The 15044-nt window shown below is 41.1% G+C and overlaps 1 protein-coding gene across 1 annotated transcript in view; it reads left to right on the top strand.

The window, feature by feature from the left end:
* The window catches only part of Dnah11 (dynein, axonemal, heavy chain 11), a gene marked incomplete at its 5' end in the record, with an annotated part of 289761 nt that overhangs the window by 187207 nt on the left and 87510 nt on the right, over positions 1 to 15044 (top strand). The window contains one exon of the mRNA XM_013023983.1: positions 8493 to 8654. Within this exon, the coding sequence (XP_012879437.1) occupies positions 8493 to 8654 (162 nt within the window). The remainder of the gene's footprint in view (positions 1 to 8492; positions 8655 to 15044) is intronic.

Below are 15044 nucleotides of genomic sequence, written 5' to 3'. Positions count from 1 at the left end.
AGTTTTTCCATTTCCTAACAAATGGGGCAATGTCATTCTTTCTGATGGAGGCATAAAAAATATGGAACGCTTCACGAATTTGCGTGTCATCCTTGCGCAGAGGCCATGCTAATCTTCTCTGTATCGTTCCAATTTTAGTATATGTGCTGCCGAAGCGAGCAAGGGATTTAGTTTTTTGAGTTCTAAGTATATTTTAGATATGAGACCCTTATCTGCTGCATGGCTAGTGGAGATCTTCCCACAGTCGGTGGGCTTTCTATTCATCTTGCTAGCTATGCCTTTGCCATGCAGAAGCTCTGCAACTTTATGCAATCCCATTTGTCCAACCTTTCTTTGATTTGTTGTGTTTCTTTTTTTGGGGGGTGGGTCCAGTAGTGGGGCCTGAACTCTGGGCCTGGGCGCTGTCCCTCAGCTCTTCAGCTCAAGGCTAGCACTCTACTACTTGAGCCACAGCGTCACTTCTGGCTTTTTTTTTCTTTTTGCTTATGTGGTGCTGAGGAATCGAACCCAGGGCCTTGAGCATGCAAGGCAAGTGCTCTACCACTGAGCCACCTTCCCAGCCACGATTTGTTGTGTTCCTATTAAGAAAATTTCGGCTTGTGCTAAGGAGCCCTAGAGTTTCTCCTATTTCTTCCTGCTTTGACTTCGAGGTCTTTGATCCATTTGGAGTTGATTCTTTGCAGGGTGATATATAAGGATCTAGCTTTAGTTTTCTACAGGTGATTAACCAGTTTTACCAACACCATTTACTGAAGAGGCTGTCGTTCTTCCATTCTATTTTTTTATCATCCTTATTGAAAATTAGGTGGCTATAGGTCTGTGGGTTCATTTCTGGGTCTTCAGTTCTATTCCATTGGTCCTCAGGTCTGTTCTTGTACCAGTACCAAGCTGTTTTTATTACTATAGCTTTGTAGTAGAGTTTGAAATTTGGTATTGATATTCCTCCAGCGCTGTTCTTTCTGTTAAGGATCGTTTTTGCTATTCAGAATCTTTTATTCCATATGAATTTTTGGATTGCTTCTTCTATTTCATTGAAGAAAGAGGTTGGAATATTAACAGGTATGGTATTGAATTTGTAGCTAGCCTTTGGAAGTATTGCCATTTTCACAATGTTGATCCTTCCAATCCAGTAGCATGGGAGGTTTTTCTACTTCCTTAAGTTCTGCTTTAATTTCCTTTTTCATGTGTTTAAAGTTTTCATTGTAGAAGTCCTTCGCTTCTTTAGTTAACTCCTAGGCATTTTATTTTTTGTGTGGCTATTACAAGAGGAGTTGCTTTCCTGATTTCAGCCATGCTCTTTTCATTGTTGGCATACAGAAAAGCCATTGATTTTTGAGGGTTAATTTTATACCCTGCTACTTTGCCAAAGTTTTTAATCAACTTAAGTAATTTGGGAGTGGAGTCCATGGGATTTTTTAAATACAAAATCATGTCATCTGCAAAGAGGGAGAGTTTTACTTCATCTTTCCCTATTTGGATCCCCTTTATGTTTGCATCTTGTTTTATTGTTGTAGCTAGGCATTCTAATACTAGATTGAAGTGGAGAGAGTGGACATCCTTGTCTTTAGCTTTGCTCTGATTATTTTTTGACAGAGGCTTGCTTTTTGCCTGGGCTGGCCAAGACGGTGATAGTTATACTTCCTGTCATGGCCGGGATGACAAGTAACACACTCAGTTTAGTATTTGGAGATGGAATCTTCTGAACTTTATATCTAGGATGGCATTCTTCTGATCTCTACTTCCTGGTTACCTAGGATTAGGATTATAGGAATGAGCCATTGGCACTCAGCATCAAAAACAAATAGTAATAGCAGCAGGAATAAAGGGCTGGATCCTAAAAGAAAAGATATAGCTACATATTTAATAAACTTTCCATTTTGTTCTCCTTTTGCAAACATTCAGATCTAGCTTGCACCACCAGCACCTAGCTCCGTGAGACTCTGATCTCTAATTAGCCAAAAACCAAAATTAGAGCTGTGGCTCAGGTCTAGGTAGAGCATCAGTTTTGGGTGAAAAAGCTTAGTAATAGCACCCTGGACCTGAGTTCAAGCCCCAAAACAGACACAAAAAGAACTTTAAAAAGCATTAAAATTGACACGTAATAGGGAAGCAAGATAGGTGGAATATGATGTTGTAAGACATTGAACTTGGAGAATATTGTCTGTACTTAACCTCCATTCTTGGGGAGATCTTTCTGGAAGCCTTAGTTCTTATTCTTCTTGAAGTATCCTGGGGCTCTGGAGAATTACTGTAAACCTAAGTTACTGATAGAAGTTTCTGAAGTAAATATAGGGGAGGGTTACTTTTATCTGAGAATAAGCTATATCCATTTGGGAAAAATACAGAGTGATTGTAGCAATTCAAATTTCCATTACCAAATTTAATGGAATGAGTCCTGTTAGTGATACATAAATAAATATATATGTAGGATGGGGTTGTATCTAAAAGAAATTGAAACATGTTACAAAGCACAGTGAACTGTGGGTTATTGCAAATGAGTCACAACACCTGGGTAGAAAGAGAGGCAAAAAAGAAGAATAGTAAATTCTATGGTATGGTTTCCAAAAGCCAGTTCCTGACATCCAAATGTTAGAGCAGCAGGAAATACGCAATGGTGATTTCAGGGTTTGCTTTTTTATTTGTAAGAATTTGCTTTTAGAAAGGAGCACAGCTGCCTGCAACATTTTTAAGGCTTATTTATTTAGCTCACTTTTCTTTCCATCCTCCTTGTTGGAAGTATTTGGTCATTTGCAATAGTCAGGAATTTGGGGGGGTGGCAGTGGTGAGGAGGCATGTATGTGTCAGAGAATTCAGGCACTAAAAAGTAGACAAAATCTTGACAGTTAAAGTAAGGAACTCTTCTCCAACAACCCTCCCCTCCCCGAATTTTAATTATGCCTCAAGGGCAGAAATAGACTCAGATCTGCTCCCCAGATTGTATTCATTAGCAAGAAGGCACACACCTACTCTTTATAACCTCTCTAGCCATCTCCTTTTGGTGACCTGACTAGCCCTTAGTTGTCTGTTCCTTTTGGTCCATGTGCCTATATCCTGTGATATGATCCTTAACTCATTTTCTCATTGGAATCCTGTCAAAAAACAGATACTTTCCACGCACTGTTTACCACAGGGCTGCTCAAAATTCTGTCTCTAGGCTATTGTTGGAATATGTCAAATTTGGTGCCTCCTTTATTTCCTTCCTTCCTTCCTTCCCTCCCCCTTCCCATTTTCTCCCTTCCCCCTTTCCCCCTCTCCCTTCCCCCCTCTCTCTTTCTTCCTTTTGTTCTATTGGTGGCAATGGGTTTAAACTCAGGATCTGAGGCTCTTTCTTGGCTTGTGTTCTCAGTTGTCACTCCAGCCACACCCTCAGCATAACTTTTTGCTGGTTAATTGAAAATTGAGGTTCATGAATTAGTCTGCCTGGGCTGACTTTGAATCTTGATCCTCTGGATCTCAGCCTCCTGAGTAGCTAGAATTAAAGATATGAGCCACCAGTGCCCACCTCCTCCATCTTATTTAGTTCAGACATTGGTGGGGTGTATGCATACGTTCTGTTTTACCTCAGATATCCATGGGAAGAACCACATGTAACATCCATAATGCTGCCTAGCCAACCATTTATTGACTATGAAGTCAGCTAAGAGTTCCTGGGAGTTGAATCTACAGTGTGGTCTTCCATGTACATCTATTAATGCAGCTCGGCCTCACCCTACCCCCCAGCCTACAAAGCCCCTGTCAGCAAACTTTTCATATTAATGAAGGAAATGGACATTCACATACATGTCGTCATAGCCTGAGGTAATTTGAAAATAAATTATAGACAACCTAATACCTCTGTCAAGCCCGCACCAGCCTCACACCACAGTCCTCTTACCAGGCCTCCACATAGCTGTGATGAAAGGATGATCGCCACGCCGAACTTGGGGGATTTTGGTTTTTTTGCTTTTTGCTTTTGCCCAGTCTGGCATCGAATTATAATCCTCCCATTTCCACCTCTCAAGTAAGTGATATTACAGGCGTAAGCCACTGTGCTCTGCCCTGTGTAGACTAATGTGGAGTAAAACAGACTAACCAGTGGTTCTAGACATTAGCAGGGCTTCTGAGAAAATCTCACAGAAGACTGCTATCAAGGAAAGCAGAATTCTATACTCTTTCTAGTAAAGCAGAAGTTGTTGGAGAATATGTTAGGTTACTCATTTTATACCTAGTGCTAGTAGCTTCTCAGAAACTACTAAGAAATACATACAAAATTGCTATAATTTAATTTCCAGTTCTATTTTGATGATAATTTTTTTATTCTTTCATCTGCTTTAAATCACCTTTAATTTATGTAGACAGAGACCTAGATTCCCTGAGCATCACACCAACTGCAAATATATCCTCCCCCCATACACACAAATGTGAATATTTTAGTCAAGTATCCCATGGCAAATGACAATTATGGCACCATTGTGGTTGTCAAAGCCTTGGCGAGGTGGGGGGAGGGGGAGGTTGAAAATTCAGACAGCTGAGTACTGTCCACATAGTTTCTGATTTCTTAGGTCTGGAGAAGCTCCACGAATTTACAGAAATGTCTGTTGAGTGCCCAGGCTATTCTTTATGATTGTTATCCCTGATGAATGCCCCTTCCCTACTGAAACAATGTGAAATCTAAGTAGATTATGGAGATCTTTATTTAAGCAAATAACATAGAAGAAAAGATCTTCCATTGTGGGAAAAAAAGAAAAGTGATTCCTTGAATGACTTTGTATATTATTTTTCAATAATAATGAAGGCCTACCAGTACAGTACTGCAGGGAAAGCACTTTTTCCTGAGAATAAGCAAATGTGGTCCACACATCACTCTCTAAACAGAGATTAAGCAATTGTGATCTAATCAGATCACAAGATCTGATGCGAGGACAAGTCTAAAGATTGAAACCGATTAAATGGAAAAGTCACAGAAATGGTGGGAATCTGAAATACAGAATGAGTTTGTTTCCTCTGCAGTGCTGTCATTATGGGTACATCAGGTTTCTAAAATTGGCATGAATAAAAGATGAGTTTGGTGTAGAAAACTAGCTTTGGGGAAAGAAAAGAGAAATACTCTCACGTGTGGGAGAAAAGAGGCTGGCAAGAGAAAACTAAGACTGGAGTATAGCTGAAAATTATGCCTTGTAACAGAGATTCCTTAACTTTAATGCAGACCATATTAGAAGGAATTTTCAACTTGTAACTAGAATCTTACTATGAATAATCACCACTAATATATCATTAAGACATTTGAACATGTAAAAAAAATGAAAAGCAAAAATGTAAAAAAAATGCCCAAACCTAAGACCTAAAACTCCTAGAAGAAAATGTAGAGAAATGTTCCTGACATTGGCCTTGACAATGATTGCTTGGTTATGACTTATCAAATGTACAGGAAACGAGAAAAAATAGACAAGTGGAATTCCACTAAACTAAAAGCTTCTGCACAGTAAAAGATGCCAGTCACCAATGGCTCACATTTATAATCCTAACTACTCAGGAGGATCGTGGTTTGAAGCCAGCCCAAGCAGAAAAGTCCATGAAACTCTTCTGTCAAATTAACCACCAAAAAGCTAGAAGTGGAGCTGTGATTCCAGTGGTAGAGGATCAGCTTTGAGCAATAAAACTCAGCACCCTGGCTCCAAGTTCAAGCCCCAGGACAAAAAAAAAAAAACAGAGTGAAAATTCACACTATAGAATTGGAGGAAATATTTGAAACCATACATAGAATGAAGGGTTAATACCTACATTTTGGAAGAAACTCCTATGCCTTAATAGTGAGAAACAACCCAATTAAAAAGTGGATGAAAGAATTTGTCTGAAGAGAAGAATATGTAAACAAAAATACTCAGCATGGCTAATTGTCAGGGGAAAACACCATGAGGTCACATACAGATGTACCTCACATCTGTATGATTTGCCACTATGGTGTTTAAAAAAATTGTTATTATAAAGATGATGTACAGAGGGGTTACAGTTCATAAGTCAAGTAATGAGTATATTTCTTTTTTACAATGCCACCCTTTCCCGTGCTTGCTTTCAGATTTTCCCTTCTGTCTCCAGTTCAGTTTCAACATTGTGTCTAATGAGTACCATTGCTGTATTTGTTCACCCCTTTGTCCTTCTATTTCTGTTTCCCCCCTTGCCCTCCCAAAGACATATAAACAAGACCAAAGCAAAAGAAAACAAAACCAGCAACATAAGCAGAATGAGAAAGAAAAAAGCCTCTTGTTTACATTTCCTGGAATTTATTGATAAGCCAGTACAGTTTTTAAACCCTTGTACACAATTGGAAAGAATGTGAAAGCATACAACCGATTTGAAAAAATAATTCTCAAAAAAAATAAAAAGAGAATGACTATATGACCCAGCCATCCCTCTGCTGTGTGTGTGTGTGTGTGCGTGTGTGCGTGTGTGCGTGCGTGCGTGCGTGCGTGTGTGCGTGCGTGCATGCGTGCGTGTGTGTGTGTCCAAAGGAAAATGCAGTCAGGGTCTTGAGGGCTGTGCTTGCTTGTATGCTCTCTGCAGCACTGATCACCACAGCAAGATATGGAAGTAACCTCAATTCTGTCTTCGTGCACAGAAAATGTAGTTCAGCCTGGGAAAGGAGGTACTCTTGTCACTTGCAATAGCAATGGATGAAACTTGGCAACATCATGCTAAGTGACATAAACTCATTCCCAAGCAACCAATATTGCATGATATCACTTGCATGAGATGATATCTACAATAGTTAAACTTACAGAAAAAGACAAGAATAATGTTTTCCTGGGGATTGAGAAAAGTAAAAAATGGAGAATGTCTGCTGCTATTAAAAGGTAGAGAGCCAAGTGTCCAGTAGCCCATGCCTGTGATTCTAGCTGAGGCTGAGATCTGGAGGACTGGATTCAAAGCCAGTTCAGGCAGAAAATTCCTAGAGACTACATCTCCAGTTAACCAGCCACAAAACAGCTGGGCTAAAGGCATGCATGGCTCAAGTAGTAGAGCACCAGCTGTACAAGCATGCTAAGCAAGCACATACCCCTGGGTTTAAGTCTTGGTATTAAGAAAAATATTGTAAATCTTAGGATGTTATATGCATGGTATATAACATAAAGCTATAGGTGGTATATAAAATACACCTGTTGAACATACTAATGGGTAGACATGCTGGAGTTTACCGATGTGCATTAAAAAAAAAAGAATTATTGGTAAAACTTATCCTTTCCAGATATCATTCATTGCCTGGTGTCTAGATTTGAGAATCTTAGAAAAGGAAGAAATGGAGAATGGTTGTTGCTATTGAAAGGTACAGAGCCAAGTGTCAGATGGCTCATGCCTGTGATCCTGCTCAGGAGGCTGAGATCTGGAGGAGCAGGTTTAAAGCCAGTTTAGAAAGTTCCTACAGACTCTTGTCTCCAATGAGCTAGCCAAAAACAGCTGGGCTAAAGGCATGGCTCAAGTGGTAGAACACAAGCTGTGCAAGTGAGCCAAGTAAGCAAAAGCCTTGTTTTGTTTTACATCATTAAGTTGGAGCCATTTCTAGAGAAGAAGAAACTGGTGCTCTTCCCTCAGACCTTTTTCTGCAACTGACACATCTCCCCAGGGCAGTCAGGGGCATAGGATCTGGAAAGGAAGCTGTGGGTTCCTTGTGCATGGATTTAACCAACCAGAGATCAAAAACATTTGAAAAAGCTGTGAATAGACACAGACTTTTGTTCCTATTACGATTCCCTAGACAACAGTGTAATGACTATTTACATAACATTTAAATTGTATTAGGAATAACAGGTTATCTAGAGATAGGATTTAAGGATATAAGAGGAAATACGCAGATTTTGTGCAAATACTATACTCTTTATATATGAGTCAAACAACCTCAAGTTTGTTATCTTTGGGGCATCTGGAACCAGACCCTACTGTACCAGATACAGATAACTTGTTCAAGTTTGAATTCATTTAATCATTAAATAATTACAAAAGAAACTTTTCAGATTGACATCCAAAACTTGATGCTTGCTCAGTAAGGGCATGTTTAAGCTGATTTTTTTTCTAGTTCCTTAAAAATCCAGGTGAAAACTCAAGCAGATGTGTTTTATTTTACAGGGAAACAAACATTCACTATGATCAGACATTCTTTTTAAAAAGGTATTACACACTTTTATGGAACCTGACAAATTACAGAATAGAAGGAAAAGGAAGGTGAAAACCTTGGTATTACTGGTGAATTATTTTGATGTGTTATTGTTAACGCTTGCATTATGGACACAAATAGCATGTCTTTTAGCCATGCCTCAAAGCAGGGGACACCACAGGGAACAGCTACTCTGGGCAGGTTTGTAGTTTGCTTACAAGGACCTTGTGGTGGTTCTCCACTGTGTAGTATGTGGGGAGAGTAAATGCCAGGGACTCTCATCGTATACCCACAGTGGTGTCATTCCTAGCTCATATATTGCCCTCCTGTTTCTTCCCTGCCCTCGCCTCCCCTTGTGTCTCCACAGGTCATTCTATGCTTCTCTCCAGTGGGTCATACACTCAGAGTGAGAGCCAGGAAATTCCCAGCCCTTGTGAACTGCACAGCTATTGACTGGTTTCACGCATGGCCGAAGGAGGCTCTAGTCTCAGTCAGCAGGAGGTTCATTGAAGAAATTGAGGGGATTGAGGTATGTAGTGTCAGCCTAAGAGTGTGTGTGTGTGTGTGTGCGCGCGCACGCACGTGCGCAAACACGTGCACACATGCATCTTTTTCCTCACAGACACATACATGCATGCACAAACTTATATTACATGCATACAAGCACATATGTGTTTATATATGTGTGTGTTTGTAGATGTATGCATGTGTGTACATTTTACATATACACAGAAAGATACATGCAGACACACATAGTCCCAACAAGTCCTTGCTGGATGGTACTTTCCAAAATACACATCCTTATTAAGATGATAAAATCACTTGGTGTTCCCATTGTGTGGAATACAATGGTTGACCTCCTTCTGGCACATGAAGCAAGTTTTGCTCATACTGCACATGCGCAGCACAGTCACATCCTATAAATCTATTATGTCCACAGATGAAAAACAAACAGAAATGCCATATTTGATTTCTAATGAAGCAAGGTGAGTAATTGTGGTTTTCTTAATACACTGTTGACAGGAGAGTCAGCACCATCAGTTTGATAACCACAGTGATGTGTTCTTGTTGACTTTGTGGGTTTTGTTGTGTCGGTTGTGTCATTTGTTTTGGTGTGTAACCCAGGGCCTCATACATGCTAGCCAGTGCTGGACTACCAGCTCCACCCTAGCCACATTTTCTGATTTATGCATCGTGAATTATATTTGTCAGTTCTACTTCTTCCTGTTATATATTTTTTAATGGTTGTATAAAACAAGATACGTCCATCATCCAATTGGAACAGAAAGGAATATACTGTAAATAGGAAGCTATCCATTACATTTTTTCAGATGTGAAGGTTCTTTTTGGCCAGGGCTTTTCTGGTCAAAGAGTTGAGAGCAGTAGTGATAGTAAACACTTGCCAAAGATCACTAAGGGATAAAGTGGCAGATACCTAGAATAAGTCCAGCATTGCTGAGAGAGACTCCTAGAACTGAAGAGAGAATCAGGATGAATAAGGAGTGACATGGGTGCCTACCTGCCAGTTTATCTCCTTTACCCAGAAGCCAAAGCTGCTACATCTTGTTGAACTGATATCTTTAGATGCCCTCAAGGCTAAAAGTCCAGGTTCATTTACATACTTAATTTGTATGCACATAGGTTTGTTGGTTGCCTCATTTTTCCTTTGCCTCTACTAAACAAAAAAGCTACATAAGTAAGCATGCAGACATACTTCTCATACTTCTATCTATAAATTTTTGTGGAAGGAATCCCTCTTCTGCAATCTGTCCCCAAATGTCTGTATCTCTGTAAGCCTTGGGTTGCCAGAAAGAAGTGTCTAGCAGCATCCACCATGGAAGATACAAAGTAGAGATACACCATAGACAGTGGTGGTAGGTGCTCTGTGGCCTTTTTTCTCTTGAGAAGGAGGACACTTAAAACAGTGCCACAAATAAATGGGAGACAAAACATCTCTTCTAAACACACACACACACAAACATAAACATATATATGTTACTAGCTACTCAGGAGGCTGAGAAGTGAAGGGACCTCAGTTCCAAGGTGGCCTAGGAGGACAAATCTAGGAGACTCTCATCTCCAATAAATCACCAAAAGCTGAAAGAAGAGCTGTGGCTCAAGTGATACAGCACCAGCCTTAAACAAAATAGCCAAGAGAGAGCATGATTACCTGAGTTCAAGTCCCAGTCTGAGAACACACACACACACACAACAACAACAACATTAAACAGGACAATTGGCCATTAAACTTGAGCACATATTTCTAGAGCAATTTCTGGGTCCATTACATTCCCACGATGCTGTCAGCATGATTATCTTCAAATAGTTATGAGAAGAGCTCATAATTCTGCGTCATCGGGGGATCAGTGTGGATCTTTTGAGAAAAGCACTTGGCTGTTTATCCAGTTCATTTGACCAGCCAGGAAAAAAAAAAAAGAGGAGGTAAAATGGATCTATGCACTCAGTTTCTGCAAATTTTCCTCTCAGTTTGTAGGAAGTCAGGGCTGGTGCTTTCGCTTCAGCTTGAATCTGGCACAGAAATGTGTGAGTTCCTTGTCTCTGGGCTCTGCTGGCTTCCTTCTGGAGCGGAGGGAGGAGGGGCCCTGCAGAATCCAACAGGGAGAAGCAACTCAGATCTGCCAGTGACCATCGACATCTGCTGGCCAATGTAGGATCTGCATGACTGAAGTCCAGCCGGCCCCAGGCAGGCTTAGGGCAATCTGTGAAGATGGTATCAGAACGCCTCCTATAGGCTATATCAGATGCCAGGGAGGGGTTTGAAAGGCCTGTACTCTTTCTAGGAAGGCTGCATTATGCCTGGAAACAAATTAACCAGATGATTTCATTTCAGTGCAAAGTGCTTATTTAACTTTCTTACCTTCCTAATTTGTTGCTCTGGTCCTGTAATTATAATTCAGAGTGCACGGTGCAGTGTATCTGTGTTCTTATTTTTAAAAAACACAACCTCTGGAGAGGTCAAAAAGCGTTTCCATCTTTGTTGAATGAGTGCTAATTTGATCACTTTCTTAATTTTAATTTCTATTATTAAGACAGAGTTATCAGCATAATTTAGGCATTTCTTAATTATTGACCACACTAGATGAGTATAAGGTGACCTCACCCTCCCTTGGGCCACAAAGAAAGGATTCATTAGTGGCAAGTGTGCTTGTGTATGTTGACATATAATTTTCCATCAGTGTGCATACAGTCCCCCTCCTCTCTCTCCCTCTCCCCCCCCCGCCCCCATGTGTGGGCTGACTGCAACTAAACACTCCTGCTATTTTTGTTACCTGATACTCAACTAAATGACAGCTGACACCCCCCCCCCAAAAAAAGAGACCAAAATACTTGTACACTTAGGTGTGACTGGGTATTTATATTGAAAGAGTGTCATCGTGACCGCTGCTCACTGGAGTTTTAGAAATGGAGATGGGAAGAGGGTGGGGTGAGGGAGGAGAAAGGGAGGGGCCTTGGAAGCCCTCTGCATATTGCTAGGGATGGAGCTGTGGATGCTGATGGAAGATCTAATTAATGTGTGGCTACCCATTAGGAACATGCAAGGAAAAAAAAATAAAAAACCCAAGTCGAGCATTGAGCTCACATCTGTAATCCTAGGAATTCAGGAGCCTGAGATCTAAAGATCATAGTTCAAAGCCAACCCAAGCAGAAACGTCCAGCAGACTCCTGTCTCCAATCACCAAAGTGGAAGCGTGGCTCAAGTGGTAGGGCCTCTGACATCATTCCCCTTTCAGTGTAACCACATACCCAGTGTGAGCTGAAATTTGAAAGAAAAGACTCCACCTCCTCCATCTAGAACTTGTAGGGGGATATCCCAGGCCTGGTGGACTTTGCTATCATTTTCCAAAACCAATCACAAGAAATGTCCAGCCAAAGAGGCAAGTTATTTTATTGCTATAGTTTATGATTTATTTGCTCCAGTGGTCTGTAGATCCTTTTTGAAAAGAGTGTGCCCAACCGGAAGGAGGATTAACATTTTGTCAATGATAGCTGTTTTATATTAGTAGTATTTTTTGCACAGTTCTTTGAAAGAAATATAAATTAGAATGATGATATAAATTTAAAAGAGAGAGAGAGAACCTTGTGATTTAGAAATTGTTTGAGAAAAAATATTTTCTTTCTAAGGCATAGCCAAGACATTCTGAAATATCAAGACTAAAGTAAGGCAATCCAATTTATCTTAGATCTGCCTAAATCTCATCCAGGCTTACATGCATCTTCCAATGGGTGAAGAGAGTTCAAAAGAAGCTGTAAATAACCTTTGGTATTGTCGAGCCCTTTCTCCTTAAAGTGTGGGTGCACAAATAATCTGCCCATCATCCGTGTCTTACTCTGGGCTTGTTAATCAAATTTAGGTAGAGCTGCTAGAAGAATGCTGATTTCCAGGGTTTCTGTAACTCCATAAACTCTAGGGATCATCTGTGAAAAGCAGGTTCATTGGCTGCCCAGGAAGCTGGATACACTATTAAGCCAGGCATTGAACTCTCATATGACACCATCACTACTCTCAAGTTTGTAGTTCTGTGGAACTTCTAGAATGCTGGCTTCACCGGAAGCAGCAATTCTACAACACACACACCCCTCCCCAAATAGGGTCAGTCCTCAATTGTCTCTTCAATGCTGTATGTGAGAATCATGGAGCTACCTCTCCCATAACTAGAAACCCATCCAGACCCTGTTCAAGATTGACCTGGGCAAAAAAGTAAACAAAACTCTCATTTCAACCAATAAAGTTAGGCATGGTGGTACACTTCTATCATTTCAAGTATATGCCAGGTATAAGAAAGACTGTAGTCCAGACCCACTTGAACAAAAACATAAGTTCCTATTGGAAAAGTAACTCAAGGCTACAGGGCTAAGGCTCAAGGGGTAGAGACCCTACCTAGCCTCAGTATTGGGATTTTTTTGTGGGGGTGGGGGGGTTGGTCATAGGGCTTGAACTCTGGGCCTGGGTACTGTCCCTCAGCTCTTCAGCTCAAGGCTAGCACTCTACCGATTTAGTTGTTTATTGGAGATAAGAGTCTCATGGAATTTCCTTCCCAGGCTGGCTTTGAACCACAATCCTCAAATCTCAGCCTCCTGAGTAGCTAGGATTAGAGGCGTGAGCCACCAGAGCCTGGCTAAGGGAAATTAAAAAAAAAAAAAAAGATAATAGAAATTGAAGGCAAAACACTTAGGGATTAGCACCAAATCAAACATTTTGTTACTTCAGATTTTTTTTGTTACTTTAGATTTTAAACCATCCAAAGGCCAGTGAAAGACACTATACAGGTCTGCAAAATTAAATTTAGACTTGCAGGAAAGTAAAAAATAGGCTGCTTAATGTGGATTCTTTCTCTTGCTCTCGCTCTTCTCTCCCCCTCACTCTCTCTCTCTCTCCCTCCCCTTCCCTCTCTCTCTCCCCCTCCTTCCATCCCTCCCTCCCCTCCATCCCTCCCTCCCTTCCATCCCTCCCTCCCTTCCTTCCTTCCCTCCTTCCCTCCCTTCTGCCTCCTCTCCTTCCTCCCCTCCTCCTTCTTCCTCCTCCTCCTCCTCCTCCTCCGCTGTTGCTCCTCCTCCTCCTCCTCCTCCTCCTCCTCCTCCTCCTCCTCCTCCTCCTTCTCCTCCTCCTCCTCCTCCTCCTCCTCCTCCTCCTTCTCCTCCTCCTCCTCCTCCTCCTCCTCCTCCTTCTCCTCCTCCTCCTCTTCCTCTTCCAATTGGGGCTTGAACTCAGGGCCTTGACACACCTGATAGGCAGGTACTCCACTGCTTGAGCAACTTCTGCCGGTCCTTTAATTTCCAGGCAGAATCTTATTTTATGCTTGGGCTTGCCAGTACTGTGATCCTCCTGTTTGTGCTTCCTTTTGTTGTTGGGATGCCATGTGCACCACTGCAGCCAACCATTGTGTTTCTCCAGAAGCTTGAAATGACAAGCATCTGCCACTGCTTGGCCAATATGAACCCAAGTCTAGTAAACTTTATTGAAGGCCCAGACTGGCCTCCAGCTGCAATCCCCGATCCCTGCCTCCTGACACTAGGATTCCAGGCTTCCGCCACTGGGCGCAGCAAACAGGTTTTATTTGTTTTAGTTAAACAGAATTTTGTCATTTAAAATGTCATACATTTACAGTGGGTCTTGAAAGTTTTTCTCAGGAATTATTTGTCTTAATTTCTTTTAAAAATTCCAAGCTGCTGAGCTATAAAAGCTATTATAATTTTCCTCCTTTGGGGACCAGTAAAAGAGAATATGTTAATTAGACCCTGGCAGTAGTGAGATGGTTTATTAAATAAGGACAACTAGATAAGACATAAATTCGATCACTTCTGCATTTTAGCACTTGCCTAAGCTCCTCTGAGAAAAAAGCCCTTGGGGCATATTTGAAACATTAAGTAAATTAGCGTATTTCTAATGCCACAAAATGACTTTAAAAAAAAATGTCTTGGTGGCACTGGGATTTTTGTTTTGTTTTTTTAAATTTAGAGCCTTGCATTTGCTAGGTAGGCATTCTACCACTTGAGCCATGTGTACAGACTTTCTAGATTTATCTTTTGGGCAGGGTCTCAAGGTTTTGGACCTACAGGTCCTCGTGTGAATGGATTAATAGATGTGCAGTACCATACCTGGCTTATCTCTTGAGCTAGGGTCTGACTCTCTCTTTGCCTGCGATAGCCTTCAATACCAGTCCTCCCTATGTTTGCCTCCCAAATAGCCACCTCACACAATTTGTCCTGACAGTGGGCATGTGGTTGAAAAGCAGTCTGCCTGAGTATTTGGTACAGTAGTAGCAGCAAGAGCTACTGCTGGAGAACACAGCAGAATGATTATGTTTTTATGTTTACAACTAAAAGAATGGAAGTCAAATATTTGTTACTCGTATGGAGAGAAAGTAGTCTTAGCTTCCCATTTAATTATGCAATGGAG

This window comes from Dipodomys ordii, unplaced genomic scaffold, assembly GCF_000151885.1.
Source record: "Dipodomys ordii isolate 6190 unplaced genomic scaffold, Dord_2.0 Scaffold72, whole genome shotgun sequence".
Lineage (NCBI taxonomy): Eukaryota > Metazoa > Chordata > Mammalia > Rodentia > Heteromyidae > Dipodomys > Dipodomys ordii.
Note: the sequence above shows the minus strand (reverse complement) of the source record. Positions and strands in the feature narration are given on the sequence as shown.